Source organism: Mustela nivalis, assembly GCF_964662115.1.
Source record: "Mustela nivalis genome assembly, chromosome: 1".
Classification (NCBI taxonomy): Eukaryota; Metazoa; Chordata; class Mammalia; order Carnivora; family Mustelidae; genus Mustela; species Mustela nivalis.
In genome coordinates, this window is record NC_139020.1 from 165,765,425 (window position 1) to 165,779,864 (window position 14,440).

At 42.6% G+C, this 14,440-nt stretch overlaps 1 protein-coding gene and 1 pseudogene across 2 annotated transcripts; one reads left to right on the top strand and one right to left on the bottom strand.

Annotated features, from left to right (window-relative positions):
* Positions 1-1,954: 1,954 nt before the first annotated feature.
* Positions 1,955-4,878, bottom strand: JAGN1 (jagunal homolog 1). Its single transcript, XM_082682921.1, has 2 exons — positions 4,640-4,878; positions 1,955-2,900 (listed from the first exon to the last, which is right to left on the bottom strand). The coding sequence occupies exons 1-2, from the start codon at positions 4,726-4,728 to the stop codon at positions 2,438-2,440; spliced, it is 552 nt and encodes a 183-aa protein (XP_082539047.1). The 5' UTR covers positions 4,729-4,878; the 3' UTR covers positions 1,955-2,437.
* Positions 4,879-7,164: 2,286 nt separating this feature from the next.
* On the top strand, positions 7,165-8,829 carry LOC309861737 (intraflagellar transport protein 20 homolog pseudogene; annotated as a pseudogene). Its single transcript has 3 exons — positions 7,165-7,177; positions 8,349-8,665; positions 8,742-8,829. The product of its transcript is annotated as an intraflagellar transport protein 20 homolog pseudogene (transcript).
* The last annotated feature ends 5,611 nt before the right edge of the window (positions 8,830-14,440 follow it).

The following is a 14,440-nucleotide window of genomic DNA, read 5'->3' on the forward strand; positions in this document are numbered from 1 at the left end:
AATAAACCAAATGGCTTTCTTTTTCATTGACAGTAATTTCCATAATGGGTCTTTTTTTTTTTTTAAGATTTTATTTATTTATTTGACAGACAGAGATCACAAGTAGGCAGAGAAGCAGGCAGAGAGAGAGGAGGAAGCAGGCAGGCTCCCTGCTGAACTGAGAGCCCGATGGGGGGCTCAATCCCAGGACCCTGGGAACCGAAGGCAGAGGCTTTAACCCACTGAGCCACCCAGGTGCCCCCCATAATGGGTCTTTAAAAGCACTCTAAGTCTGTGAAGTATCATTCCAATTATCAAAGAAAAGTTTAACTTAAAATTTTTAAAATTTGCATCCCAATTCTTTAAAAATTAGCAATCTGTGCCTGGTGCACATAATTCCATTACTCACACATTTCCATCTCCTTTCCTTTGCTCTTCAAATTCTATGCCTGCCTCAGTCTAATTCTTTCCTCTGTGCAATATATACTGTCTTCAGTCTACAGTAGCACAAGTTATTTCATTCAGTAGAGCACACACTATATTTAAGTACTGAGCAAGGGGTGAGGAAAAGACATATAGACAAGTAATTCTGTCCATAAGAGGTAAAATAAAAATGCCACACAGATTCAAAGAAAGAACTTTTTTTTTTTTAATATTTTATTTATTTATTTGACAGAGATCATAAGTAGGCAGAGAGAGAGGAAGGGAAGCATGCTCCCTGCTTCAAAGAGAGCCTGATGCAGGGCTCGGTCCCAGGACCCCGGGATCATGACCTGAGCAGAAGGCAGAGGCTTTAACCCACTGAGCCACCCAGGCGCCCCCAAAGAAAGAACTCTTATTCTTTGAAGCAACCAGAAGGCTCCTGAATTACCATATAAACTGAATCCTGAACGATAAGTAATAAAGGCATATAAAGGTCTAAAAGGGGAATTTTTCAACAAACTGGGAAAATATGAAAGCGATATGGGGATTCATGATGTTCTACTGATGAGTCCGAGAGTATTGGGAGATAATGTAAGACTGGTGTACTGAAGTCACACCTAAAAAACACCTGAGAGAAAGGTATTTTGGCAGTTCAAAAAACAATAGCATATAGTAATTGACTTGTGCTATTTGTATCTCAATTCTATTTGTATCCCACAGATCTAGAACTGTGCTTTTGGTATACTCAATTGCAAACAGGGATACAGGAAGAGGTATGGGTAGGAGGTAGAAGACAAGGAGTTAAGTTTGGGACACATGGAGCTTGAGAGGATAGTCAGGACACGTGGAGGAAGAGTTTTGGCAGTGTTAAATACGAACAGCATCTAAGAATGACTGAGTATATACTTAATGTTTATAGAATAAAAGGACTAAAAAAAAAAAATGACTAGAACTCTGGAGAGGGCAGAGGTCTACAAATAGAGATCTGGACAGCTTCCAGAGTCAATAAAGTCAAGCGGACAAGACCAAAGGGACATGCATCTTTCCTGCAGTACATATTTACTATGTCAGACTTTTAGGTATGAAAAAGGCCTTCAGTTCACAGACTTCTTTCCCACTTCCATTTTTAATTCATCTGCTCCACACTATTAGATACTGAGTTTATAAGTTGTTTCACATGTATACCATCTTTCACCCAGACTACAGGCAGGGATACCTTAAAATTATTTGGATACCGTATTATTAGACACATAAAGGACAATGTGTTAACCCTGAATGATAAACATGAATATCCTACCAAAAGAAGAGGCCATAACCCAAGCAGGATAAGTGAAAATGGGCCATTTTACAGGTGGAGAGATTAAATGTTTGGCCAATGGTAGTTTCTGTCAATCAGATGCAGGGCTCCCACTATGACTTAAGTTTCCCTGCTTGCCAGTTCACTTTTCTACTGCTACTTCCAGTTTTCGTGGGAAACTTCTAGCTACCTCCTGTGTCTACAGCCACTCAAGCAACATACCTGTCACAGTTTATCAAATTCCAACACAAGGCAGAGGGTGGACAAGACAGTTTTAACTTTATTGAAGCTCTTTTTAATTAAAATCCTTTGTAGTAGAGACCACAGCCTGCAGGGGGAGCCTCCCAAATGTTTCCTGCCCCACCACCTACAGACTGAAGTAGAATTTGATTTATTCCCTATCTCTTTCAGTCTTGATGGCTAAGGGGTAATGGATGCAAGCAGAAAGAATGACCAAGAGGAGGCAAGGATGAGGCTTTGTCTTGAAAAACCCTGAAGGGCCTCAACTTCAACCAGTTGAAGTCGGCTTTATAGTTGTTGATCATCCAGTTCCAGCCAACCAGGAATAAATTAAATATAGTTTTGTCACCTCAGCTATAGCAACAGGAGGGGCTTTCCAGAATGTGGGTCTAGTTTGCACCAGCTGCCAAAATCACCAACAATTTCAGAACAGCTCCTCTACCTTCTCACTTGGCTCAATGGGAGGCCCAGGCTTCACCCCACAGGAACAGGCAGGCTTCATTTACGCTTCTTCTCCTGTGTGCTGGTGAACCAAGAGTCTAGGAGCTTCTTGCTGTAGTACAACTGCCAGGCATGTACTTGAACCGCCAGCACCAACACCAGATACATGACAGAGACAGCAGAAAAGCCAAAGAGAAAGCGGTAAGCTTTTCCATGGCGGTAGAGTTGCTGTGCAGCAGGGAACATCTCCATGCTGCCATAAATGAGAGGAGCTATGGAAAAGAGCCCCATGCTGATCATGGAGAGCACCAGGTAGCTAATGTTGTTGCGAGGGAAGGAGAGGAGGCCCAAAAGAGAGGGCACAATGCTCAGCAAATAGGGGTATTCCCACTGATAAGGCATGGCCACCTGATCATGTGACAATAGCCTAAGGTGTCCCACACTCATCTTGGCAACCAGCAGCAGCCATATGACCAGATGCACGTAGATCAGCTTCTTGATTTCATACTTGAGGGTCACACTGTGGGGCAGAGCAGAGGAAGAAGTACCTTTCATTCAAATTTTCTGACCAACTATATGCCAAGCAATTATACTGGACACTGGGATACAAACGTGAGTAAGATATAGTCCCTGCCTGGATTCTTGGGGACAAGGAACAAAAATAAAAAATAAAGGGTGTCTGAGTGACTCAGTCAGTTAAACATCTGACTCTTGATTTCAGCTCAGGTCTTGATCTCAGGGTTGTGAGCTTAAGCCCCACGCTGGGCTCCATGCTAGGTGTGGTGTCTACTTTAAAAAAGAAAAAGAAAAAATAATTGGAAAATGAACTGGAAGAACTCTAGTAAATATATGTTGCCAGATATATGAGATCACAGGAAGGAGTAATCAATTCAGCTTAGGATGGGATGTCTGAGGTTATCTAGAGGACAGTGATATTTGAGATAGGCTCTGAAGGGTGGCTGCAGCAGGGATTCCCATCAGAGGTAATAGCATGCAGTCAAAAAGACATAAGCACTGTGTTCCAGGAAAGCAGATAGTGTGGCAGGAATATTTTGCAGTAGGAAGGGGAAGAGCAGTATATGAAGCTGCAAGGCGTGAGTCAGATTATAGGCAAAAGAGTAACTCAGAGCTGTGTTTAGAGTTGACTTTGATTGCACCATAAGAATATAGCCTAGAGAAAGGAGATACTGGCAGCAAGGAAATAAACTCAGGCTGCCCGTATTTCCCCAACTAAAATAGATGTTACAGCCAAAGCAAGCACATATATTTCTCTTATTATTCTAATTCTCTCAGGTCCTCAATGTATTCTCCTCACCCCTGAGGGCAGTTTCTGCTCTGGACAGTTATCAAAACATTTGCTTGGACTGTCAAATCCTCTTAGTCTGGGGTCTAAGGATAAGAATGAGAAGAAGGTCCAAAGAGCTTGTCTTTCTTCAAAACTCTGGAAACATGTGGAAAACATTCTGGGAGAGTTTGATGGGTTTAGGAAAAGAAAATCTTTTTTTCCAAAAATTTTATTTTAAAAATATTCATTATAGAAAACGTGGAAAGGTAAGGGGGAAAAAGTCAGTCACCTGTAGACTTCATGATCCATGAAGGCAGGGACCAGCTTTTGTCTTTTTTAAAGAAACTTTTTTTTTTTTTTTTTTTTTAAGGTGTAACATGCATACAAAGACCAGGTCTGTTTTGCTTACTATTATATCCTCAGTGCCTAGCACAATGCCGGATGGGTAGAAACTCAATAAATACTTGTCGGACGAATAAACGAAGGTGGAAATAACCCTTACAAGGAAGTGTTCCTAAAATTCCCCGTAGGCGAGGAAAGGATGGGCTTTATCGTCCACATTCTCCAAAATGACCCGAAATACAAAGCTACCATGTATTGGGCAGGCTCTTTACACGAATTACTACCTCACTAATTCTTCACCAAAACCTAAATAATGGATTGTTTTTTCCCTTCACAGATGAGGAAAGTGAGTTTTAATTAAAAACTGGGTTTCCGAGGTCATAGCGAGGCCAGCATCGCTCCGGTCTCTGGAGCCTAGAAGGCAGGGACTGGACCCTTCCAGGAACAGGGCGGATCACCGGGTGGCGAAGGGGCTTCCCAAAATTGGGGACAGGCCCTGGGCCGTCACGGGAGGAGATGCGTGAGGGCCGGCTGGGGTGGGTAAGCCCCTGAGGACCGGCCGGTGCCGCTTTCCAGGCCCTCCGGGCTCTGGCTGGGGAGAAGGCCTCCGTGCTCCTCGCCTCACTTCATACCTCATCTGGTAGTGCATGGCGACGCGTTCCCGGTGCTGAAAGTCGCTGCCGTCGGTACCGGCCGCTCGCGGGCCTGCCCGAGATGCCATTATCCCTGCCCAGAACCCCAGATCCCCGCACGCCGACCCACCACCAGGACTACCGGGCCAGCTGCCCGCACACCCGGTTAGCGCCGCCTCAGCTTGCTACACTAACAGTCGCGCGGTTCTGAGGGCAACTTCCGGCCTCTCTGTCTCCGGAGGACCGACTCTGTGGTTACGCCCTCGCGCACGCGCACGCTCTCGCGGCCCCGCCGCGGCCTTCCTTTTCCCGCTTGACTGCCCAAGGAATTAGTCCTCGTGGATGGCATCTTTTTGCCTTGTGCCTGGACCGTATCTCTTAGAGTGTTGAGTACTTTTACCTTCTTTAACTTTAAGAGTTTAAGACACCGCTGTCCCCACTTCACAGATGGGGAAGTGATACTTAAAAAGGGTTCTGTAACTCCCAATAGGACACCTGATTGACACAGTCTCAAAATATCTCCCCATGGATTACTTACTTAATCATTGCAAAAGAGAAAATAGTATCTTTACAGTGAAGAAACCTGGGGAACACCCCCTTAACGAAGTAATCAAAGTTAACTTAACAAAGTTAATGAGACAAACTGACATCTCCCGTCTTCTGTTACACTGAGGACACAGCATCACTTCTGTGATATTTCTGCCAAAAACATTCAACCTGAATCTAATCATGAAGCAATGATAGATAAATTGAAGGACATTCTATAAGATAACTAGACTATATTTTTTAATATGTCAAGGCTATGGGGGTGCTGGGTGGCTCAGTTAGCAGAGTGTCTTGACTGTTCTTAGCCACTAAGATCTTGGTCTCAGGGTAGATAGTTCAAGCCCTGTGGTGCCTCCAGGCTTGGTGTAGAGCCTATTTAAAAAATAAAAATGTCAAAGCTATGAAAGAAAAAAAAAGTTATGGGGAACCTGGGTGGCTCAGTTAAGCATCTGCCTTTGGCTTGGTTATGATCCCGGAGTACAGGGATTGAGTCCTACTTAGCCGGGAGTCTGCTTCTCCCTCTCCCGCCCCTCCCCGAACTTATGCGCAGGCTCTCACTCTCTCTCAAATAAATAAATAAAATCTTTTTTAAAAAGAAAAGAAAGTTGCATTTTTTTTTTCAGACTGAGATCACAAGTAGGCAGAGAGGCAGGCAGAGAGAGAGGAGGAAGCAGGCTCCCCGCTGAGCAGAGAACCTGATGTGGGGCTTGATCCCAGGATCCTGAGACCATGACCTGAGCTGAAGGCAGAGGCTTTAACCCACTGAGCCACCCAGGTGCCCCAAAAGTTATATTTCTTAAATAATAAGACTTGAAAGTCGAAATGACCATTTGATCCAAGAGCTGCAGAATGAATGTTGTGTTAGTAGGCATGAAAACAACCTTATTCTCATTATACATCTCCAAGAGAGCTCTTGGGTGACCAGGTACATTGTCAATGAGCAGTAACATTTTGAAAGGAATCTTTTTTTTTTTTTTTTTTTTAAAGCGGTACTTCTCAACAGTGGGCTTAAAATATTCAGTAAACCACATTATAAACAGACATGCTGTCATCCAAGATTTACTGTTCCATGTATAGAGCATAGTCAGAGTAGATTTAGTATAACTTTTAAGGGCCCTGGGACTTTCGGAATGGCAAAAAAGCACTGGCTTCAACTGCAAGTCACCAGCTGCACTCATCTCTAACAAGAGAGTCAGTCTGTCCTGTGAAGCTTTGAAGTCAGGCATTGACTTCTCTCTAGATCTGAAAGTCCTAGATGGTATCTTCTTCCAGTAGAAGACTGTTAAATCTACACTGAAAATCTGTTGTTTAGTGTAGCCACCTTCATTAATGATCTTAGCTAGATCTGGGTAACTTGCTGCAGCTTCTACTTGCTGCTTTATCTTGCACTTTGATGTTATAGATTCTTTAAGCCTCACAAACCACGTCTGCCAGCTTCACACTTCTCTTACGCAGCTTTCGCACCTCACTCAGCCTTCACAGAACTGAAAAGAGTTAGGGCCTTGCTCTCAATTAGTTTTTGGCTTAAGGGAATGTTGTGGCTGGTCTGATCTTTTATCCAGACTACTAGAACTTTCCCTTTATCAGCAATAAGACTGTTTCACTTTCTTACCATTTGTGTATTCACTGAGGTAGCACTCTTACTTTCCTTTGCACCTTTTTCTTTGCACCCCAAATTTGGCTGTTTGGTGCAAGAGGCCTAGCTTTCGGCCTGTCTCAACTTTCAACACACCTTCCTCACTAAGCTGAACAATTTTTAGCTTTTGATTTAAAGTGGGAGACTTGTGGTTCTTCCTTTCACTTGAACACTTAGAGGCCATTTAGGATTATTAATTGGCCTAATTTCAATATTATTGTGTCTTGGGAAATATGGAGGCCTGAGGAGAAGGAGGGAGATGGCGAGAGAAATGGCCAAGTGGTGAGCAGTCACAACACACACATTCGTCAATGAAGTTCTCTGTCTTATTAAGGCATAGCTCATGGTGGTGCCAAGTAATTATAATAGTAATGTTAAAGATCACTGATCACAGATCACCACAATAAGTAAAGTAAAGTAAAGTAAAGTAAAGTAAAGTAATGATGTATATTATATAATAATAATAAGTAAAGTAATAATGAAAAAATTTGTAAGTAATACAAATTTTTAAAAAAATTTTTACTTTAATTTGTAAAATAATAGTGAAAAAAATTGAAATCACAAGAATTACCAAAATGTGACACAGAGACATGAAGCGAACAAATGCTGTTGGAAAAATGGCACAGATAGACTTGCTCAATGTAGGGTTGCCACAAGCCTTCAATTTATGAAAAATGCACTGTCTGTGGATCTCAATAAAGTGAAGCACCATAAAGTGAAACACAGTGAAGTAAAATAAGCCTGTGTCTGTCTCCTCCCCCTACACTCTCCTGAACATCTTTTCTTGCCCTCTGCAAACTCTGCTGACTCTTTTGAATCCATCTTACTACTCCAGCAAAAATCACCTCTCCAACATCAGCTCCTATAGCTCTTGCTCAGTGAGTTGCAGTGTTTGTTTGTTTTTAAGATTTTACTTATTTATTTGACAGACAGAAATCACAAGTAGGCAGAGAGGCAGGCAGAGGGAGAGGGAGAAGCAGGCTCCCCGCTGAGCAGAGGGCCTGATGTGGGTCTCAATCCCAGGACCCTGAGATCATGACCTGAGCTGAAGGCGGAGGCTTAACCCACTGAGCTACCCAGGCGCCCCGCAGTGTTTGTTAAACCTGATTTAAAACCAGCTGTGCTAGAAGCGCCTGGGTGGCTCAGTCATTAACCATCTCCTTTTGGCTCAGGTCAGGATCCCAGTGTTCTGAGTCCCACATCAGGGTCCCTGCTCAGGTGTTGGGGGGGTGGTGTCTGCTTCTCCCTCTCCCACTTCCCCTGCTTATGTTCCCTCTTTTGCTGTCTCTCTCTCTTTCTCTCTCTCTCTCTCTCTGTCAAATAAATAAATAATTTTTAAAAAGACCATCTGTGACAGAATCACCTAGGATTTTTTTTTTTTTAATCACACAGGATTCTTATTACAAGCATATATTTCAGTGGCAGCAGCTGAGGCCACTGTGGGCAAGGTAAGATGAAGCTGACCCAGGAGAGAAGCTGCTGCCAGAATCAGCTTCTTCTGAAGCTTCCCTGATACGGGGCTGGCAGCTGTGGTCAAGGAGATCCTGGGTGAAGAAGGCTGCACTTTGATGAGCTGGACAAGCTGCACGTGTGGGACCCTAAGGTCACCCAGCAGACCACAGAGCTCAAGGAAGTGTACAAGGACTCTGTGGACAAAATTGGCCAGTTTCATAAAATAGTCGGTGGTTTACTTGAGCTTGTTGACCAACTTGCAAAAGAAGCAAAAATGAGAAGATGAAGGCCATTGGTGCTCGGAACTTGTTCAAATCTATAGCAAAATCGAGAGAATCTCCACAGCAGCCACTGCAAGCACTGACAGCAGAACAGAAAATGCAGCTTGGAAGGTATCGGGTTGAATAGGAAGCTTTGTGTAAAACAGAAGCAGAACAAAATTAATTTATTGACCAATTTATTTTTCAGAAATGAACTGAAAATTTCATTTTATAGCTGGAGGGGCCAAAAAACAAAACCAAATCCCAAAACCCTCTGTTCCATCCCAGTGACTTGACTAGTGACCCATGTAGGTCCTGAGAGATGGTGGGTAAGGGACACAGCATCTCTAAAGGCAGAAAACTAATCTGAGGGGGCTTGTTGCAGATGTATGTGCACATCTGTTGGTAAACACCCAGTGGCCATGGTGGTCCAGGCTCTCACCTCTCGGCATTCTTAACTGAGAGCAATCTGAAACTCTAATCCTTTTTATTTTCTTTGTAAATTCACAAAGCTTTGGAAAGAAAGAGCAATAAATTATTGTTTAAAAAATGAGTAAAAATAAAAGTATATATTTCTGGGGCACCTAGGTAATTCAGTCAGTTAAGTGGCCGGCTCTTGATTTTGGCTCAGGTCATGATCTCAGAGTCCTGGGATCAAGCCCCTCTGGGGCCCCGCATTCAGTTGGGAGTTGGCTTGAGGATTCTCTCTCCCTCTCCCTCCATCCCTCCCCTCATTTGTGCATGCTATTTCTCTCTCTCAAATAAATAAATCTTAAAAAAAAACAACACACACACACACATGCAAAGGGGCACCTGAGTGGCTCAGTCAGTTGAGCATTTTGCTTTTCACTCAGGGCTCAGGTCGTGATCCCAGGGTCCTGGGATAGAGCCCTGTGTCAGGCTCCCTGCTCCACAGAAAGTCTGCTTTTCCCTCTCCCTCTGCTTGTTGCTCCTCCTGCTTGTGATCTCTCTCTCTGTCAAATAAATAAAGAAAAAATCTTTAAAAAAATAAAATAAAAACCCCATATATTTCTGGGTCTTACCCTCACCCAAATAAATCATTCTTCTAAACTGGGCCCGAGACCTTTATTTTTAATCTAAAATGTTGACTAGGCAATGCATTTATGTGGTTTAGAAATAAAAAAATATAATAAATTTATGCACAATGAGTACATGAAAAGATGTTCAGCACTGTTAGTCATTAGGGAAATGCATTTTGAAATCTCTACGAGATACCACTTCACACCCAGTAGGATGGCTAAAATGAAAAAGACCATAACAAGTGTTCCCATGGATATGGAGGAAATGGAACCCTCAAATATTGCTGGTAGGAATCTAAAATGGTGCAGCTACTTTGGAAAAATAGTTTGGCAGTACCTTAAAAAATTAGAGTTACTAATATGGCCCAGCAATTCCATTCCTAGATATATACCCAACGGAAGTGACAATATATATCGACACAAGGATATATGTCTTGTACACAGGGACGCCTGGGTGGCTCAGTCAGTTAAGTATCTGCCTTCAGCTCAGGTCATGATCCCAGGGTCCTGGGATCAACCCTTGCGTTGGGCTCCCTACTTAGTGGGGAGCCTGGTTCTCCTTCTGCCTGCCACTCCCCCACTTGTGCTCTCTCCCACTCTGACAAATAAATGAATAAAATCTTTTAAAAAACTTGTACACATGGGGCGCCTGGGTGGCTCAGTGTGTTAAAGCTTCTGCCTTCAGCTCAGGTCATGACTCCAGGGTCCTGGGATCAAGCCCCGCATCCGGCTCTCTGCTCAGCAGGGAGCCTGCTTTCCTTCCTCCCTCTCTCCCTGCCTCTCTGCCTACTTGTGATCCCTGTCTGTCAAACAAATAAATAAAATCTTTTAAAAAATTGTACACAAACATTCATAGCAGCATTACTCATAATAGTTAAAATGTAGAAACAACCCTATCTTCATAAATGGAATATTATTCGGCAATGAAGAAGGAAACATACTACTGCATGTGTGATATTACGCCAAGTGAAAAGTTAGTATAAAAGGACCCCATATGGTATAATTCTATTTATATGAAATATTTGGAATTGACCAAGCCATAAAGACCAAAAGTAGAGTAGTAGTTGACAGGAGGAAATACGGAGTAATTGTAATGGGTATGCAGTTTCTTTCTGAGGGCAATAAAAATATTTTATAATTACATAGTAATGATCGTCGGACAACTTCGTGAATATATTAAAAACCACTGAATTGTACATCTCAAAAGGGTGAACTTAATCATATGGGCATTATATCTCAATGAAGCTGTTATTTTATTTTTAAAAATATTTTACTTATTCATTTGAGAAAGAGAGAGAGAGCAAGCATGACCTGGATGAGGAGCAGAGGGAGAAGCAGGCTCTCCACTGAGCAGGGAACCCGAATGGGGGCTCAACCCCATAACTCTGGGATCATGACCTGAGCCAAAAGCAGATGCCTAACAACTGAGCCACCCTAGTGGCCCAAAGCTGTTATTTTAAAATGCAAATGGTCATGAGGGAAGGGCAATAATGGGAAAGTGTGATCACTTATAGCAGTGAGTTTTTGTTTGTTTTAGTTTTTTTTTACGTAGGCTTCCGTGCCCAACATGGGGCTTGAACTCATAACCCCAAGATCAATAGTCGCACACTATATGACTGAGCCAGCCAGGCCCCCCTAGAGCAGTGATTTGTAACTGCTTTTGTGCCATGGACATCTTTGGCAGCCTGGGGAACCCTTCTCAGAATGAAGTTTTTGGATGTACAAAATAAATTATATAAGATTACAGTGAAAGCAAATTGTATCAAAATAAAGTTCTCCAATTAAAAAAAATATATACGCACTAAACACTCCTCCTCTCAACTCCGCTCCCTATCCTTCTAGGTCTCAAACCAGTGTAAGGAAACACTTTGTGGTGGGTTTTTAAAATGTAATTGTATGTATTTCCAGAGTTTCTTTAAGTACATACAAACAAATGTAAAGTTACATTCTGGGACACCTGGGTGGCTCAGTCAGTTAAGCAGCTGCCTTCGGCTCAGGTCATGATCCCAGGACCCTGCTTCCCTGCTCAGCGGGAAGCCTGCTTCTCCCTCTCCCACTCCCCTGCTTGTGTTCCCTCTCTCTCTGTCAGATAAATAAATAAAATCTTAAAAAAAAATAAAGTTATAAAAAATAAAAAAATAAAGTTATATTCTTATTTTACCCTTTTTTTTTTAAGATTTTATTTATTTATTTGACAGAGAGAAATCACAAGTAGATGGAGAGGCAGGCAGAGAGAGAGAGAGGGAAGCAGGCTCCCTGCTGAGCAGAGAGCCCGATGCGGGACTCGATCCCAGGACCCTGAGATCATGACCTGAGCCGAAGGCAGCGGCTTAACCCACCGAGCCACCCAGGCGTCCCTATTTTACCCTTTCTTAAATACAGAGGGTACTGTATTATATACACTAAGTAAAGACCTTGCTTTTTGTTTCCATGTAACAATATATCTTGGAGATTTTCCCTAGATCAGTACATAAGGAATATCCTCATTTTTTGTTGTTGTTGTTTCTTAGGGTTATTCCATTGTATGAATATAAGATAATTTACTTAACCTGTCTCTCTTGTAGTACATTTGGATCATTTCCAATATTTTGCTATTACAAACATAGCTTCATTTCATTCGTGGACAAGTAGATCTATATTCTGGAATCCCAGAAGTGGTATTGCTGAGTCAAAGAATATACAGTGTCTGTAATTTTGATCGATCTGGACACATTGCCTTCCACAGAGGTTAGATCAATTACATTCTCACCAACAATGTGTGAGTGTGTCTGACTCTTTGCTTTCCACAGCTTTGCCAACAACATTTGCTAGTCTGATGGGTGAAGAATCACATCTCTGCATAGTTTTGTGTTTTATTTCTATTTCTTTTATTAATTTCTATAAGTGGGATTAAATGTCTTTTTACATACTTAAGGCACATTTGTATTTCATTTACCTGAACTATGTTCATATTCTTTGCCCAATTTTCTACCATTTTGTTGGTCTCAGTTTATACAGAGAGGAGAGAGAACAGAATGAGAAAGAGGGAGAGAGAGACAGAGGCAGAGAGAGAGAGGGAGAGAAGGAGAGAGTTGGGGAAAGAGAAAGAGGAGGTAAGCATCTTGCCTACTGTAGCTCCAATATAGCTTTCTTTCTGTATGTCATTTGACTCTGTTCAGGTATGACAAGCTGAACATGCAGAACACTTTTTTTTTTTTTTAAACTAGGCTCCATGCCCAGTGTGGAGCCCAATGCGGGGCTTGAACTCACAACCCTGAGATCAAGACCTGAGCATAGATCAAGAATGAGATGGTTAACCAACTGAGCCACCCAAGTGCCCCCAGAATACTTTAAAAATATAGCTGAATACATAATCTTTTCTTTTATGGTTTCTCAATTTTGAGTCACACAGGTAGAGTCCTTCTCCACTCCAAATTATCTCAAATGATTTCTAGGCACTTCAGAGTTTGAGAACCATGCTCAGACATCTGCTTCTCCCACTAGAATGTAAGGTCCCCAGACTGGGGCAAGAACTAAGGCATCTATGTCCCTAGCAGTCCATAGTGCCTGGCATAGCATAAATGCTCAAGAAAATGCTTGTTGAATAAGGAAATCCCAGCGGTTCAACATCGTCCTCTCCTAAGGACTGTGAAGAATCCTCAGGCTCATGGAGCCATCCTCCACCCCAAGGCAGATGATCTTTGGTTTTAGCTTGCAGTTACTTTTTTTTCTTCTTCTTCTTCTTTTTTTAATCTGTGTCTGCTTCCCATGGTGCCCTGGAAGTTCGTCACCAGGGACAGATTGCCTCTGAGTCATCCACTGATGCACAATCACGTGTTAGATGTTCAATAAATGTTTAAGGCATGAATGTCCAAGGGAGGGGTCCAACCTGTTCCCCAGAACTTCTTCTCTAAAGTACTTGTTTGTACTTCTCTTCTGGCTCTTGGACTGCCTTCAAGTTTAATGACTTGTGTTCCTGTCTCCTCACCCTGCTCATTCCTATCCCAGATCCTTTGCACTGATATTTCCTTTGCCTTGAATGTTCCCCCAGGACTTCAAAAGATTGGTTTCTCAGCAGTAGGATTTAGCTCGAAGCTCACCGCCTTTGAGGCCTTGCCCAAACCTACACGCCAGTATAGCTCTTCAGCCATTTGTTATCATACCACTTTGGTTTTTACCCCCCCTCAAATGTCATTATCTGAAATCCTTTTGTTTATTTGCATATTTGAACAAGACCTGAGTTCCCCTCTGCCCTAGGAATGTCAGCTCCTTGAAGTGTGGGACAAGGCTGTCTTCTTTCCTGCTGTATTCTCAGCCCCTCTGAGGGCTGGCACATAGTAAGTGCCTAATAAATATTTGTTGAATGAATGAATGAATGAATGAATGAATGAGTAAATAAATGATGGCTGTCTGGGAGCTCTGCCAGGGAGGGATTTAGATATTAATAATAGGGGCACCTGGGTGGCTTGGTTGGGTGTCTGACTCTTGATTCTGCTTCAGGTCGTGATCTCCGGTTCCTGGGATCAGGCTCCGCACTCAGCGGGGAGTCTGCTTCTCTCCCTCTCCCTTTGCCTTTCCCCTTGCTTACTCGCTTGTGCACATGAGTCCTCATACTCTCTCAAATAAATAAATTAATTAATCTTTAAAATAATAATAATAGCAATAGTGATTTACTGAGCCCCAAGGATGCACTAAATTCTGCAGCAGGCATTTCATGATTATCTCATTCAACCTTCATGACAACCCAATGGGGTAGGAGCTTTTTTGTTTTTAAAGATTTTATTTATTTATTTGACAGAGATCACAAGTAGGCAGAGAGGCAGGCAGAGAGAGAGGAAGGGAAGCAGGCTCCCTGCTGAGCAGAGAGCCCGATGCAGTACTCGATCCT

What these genes read in the sequence shown, in the direction of transcription:
- JAGN1 (XM_082682921.1), bottom strand. Translation starts at nt 4,728, where the DNA reads ATGGCATCTCGGGCAGGCCCGCGAGCGGCCGGTACCGACGGCAGCGAC. An exon ending in GCCATGCACTACCAGATGAG is followed by an intron (nt 2,901 to 4,639) that starts GTATGAAGTGAG and finishes TCTGCCCCACAG; the next exon opens with TGTGACCCTCAAGTATGAAA.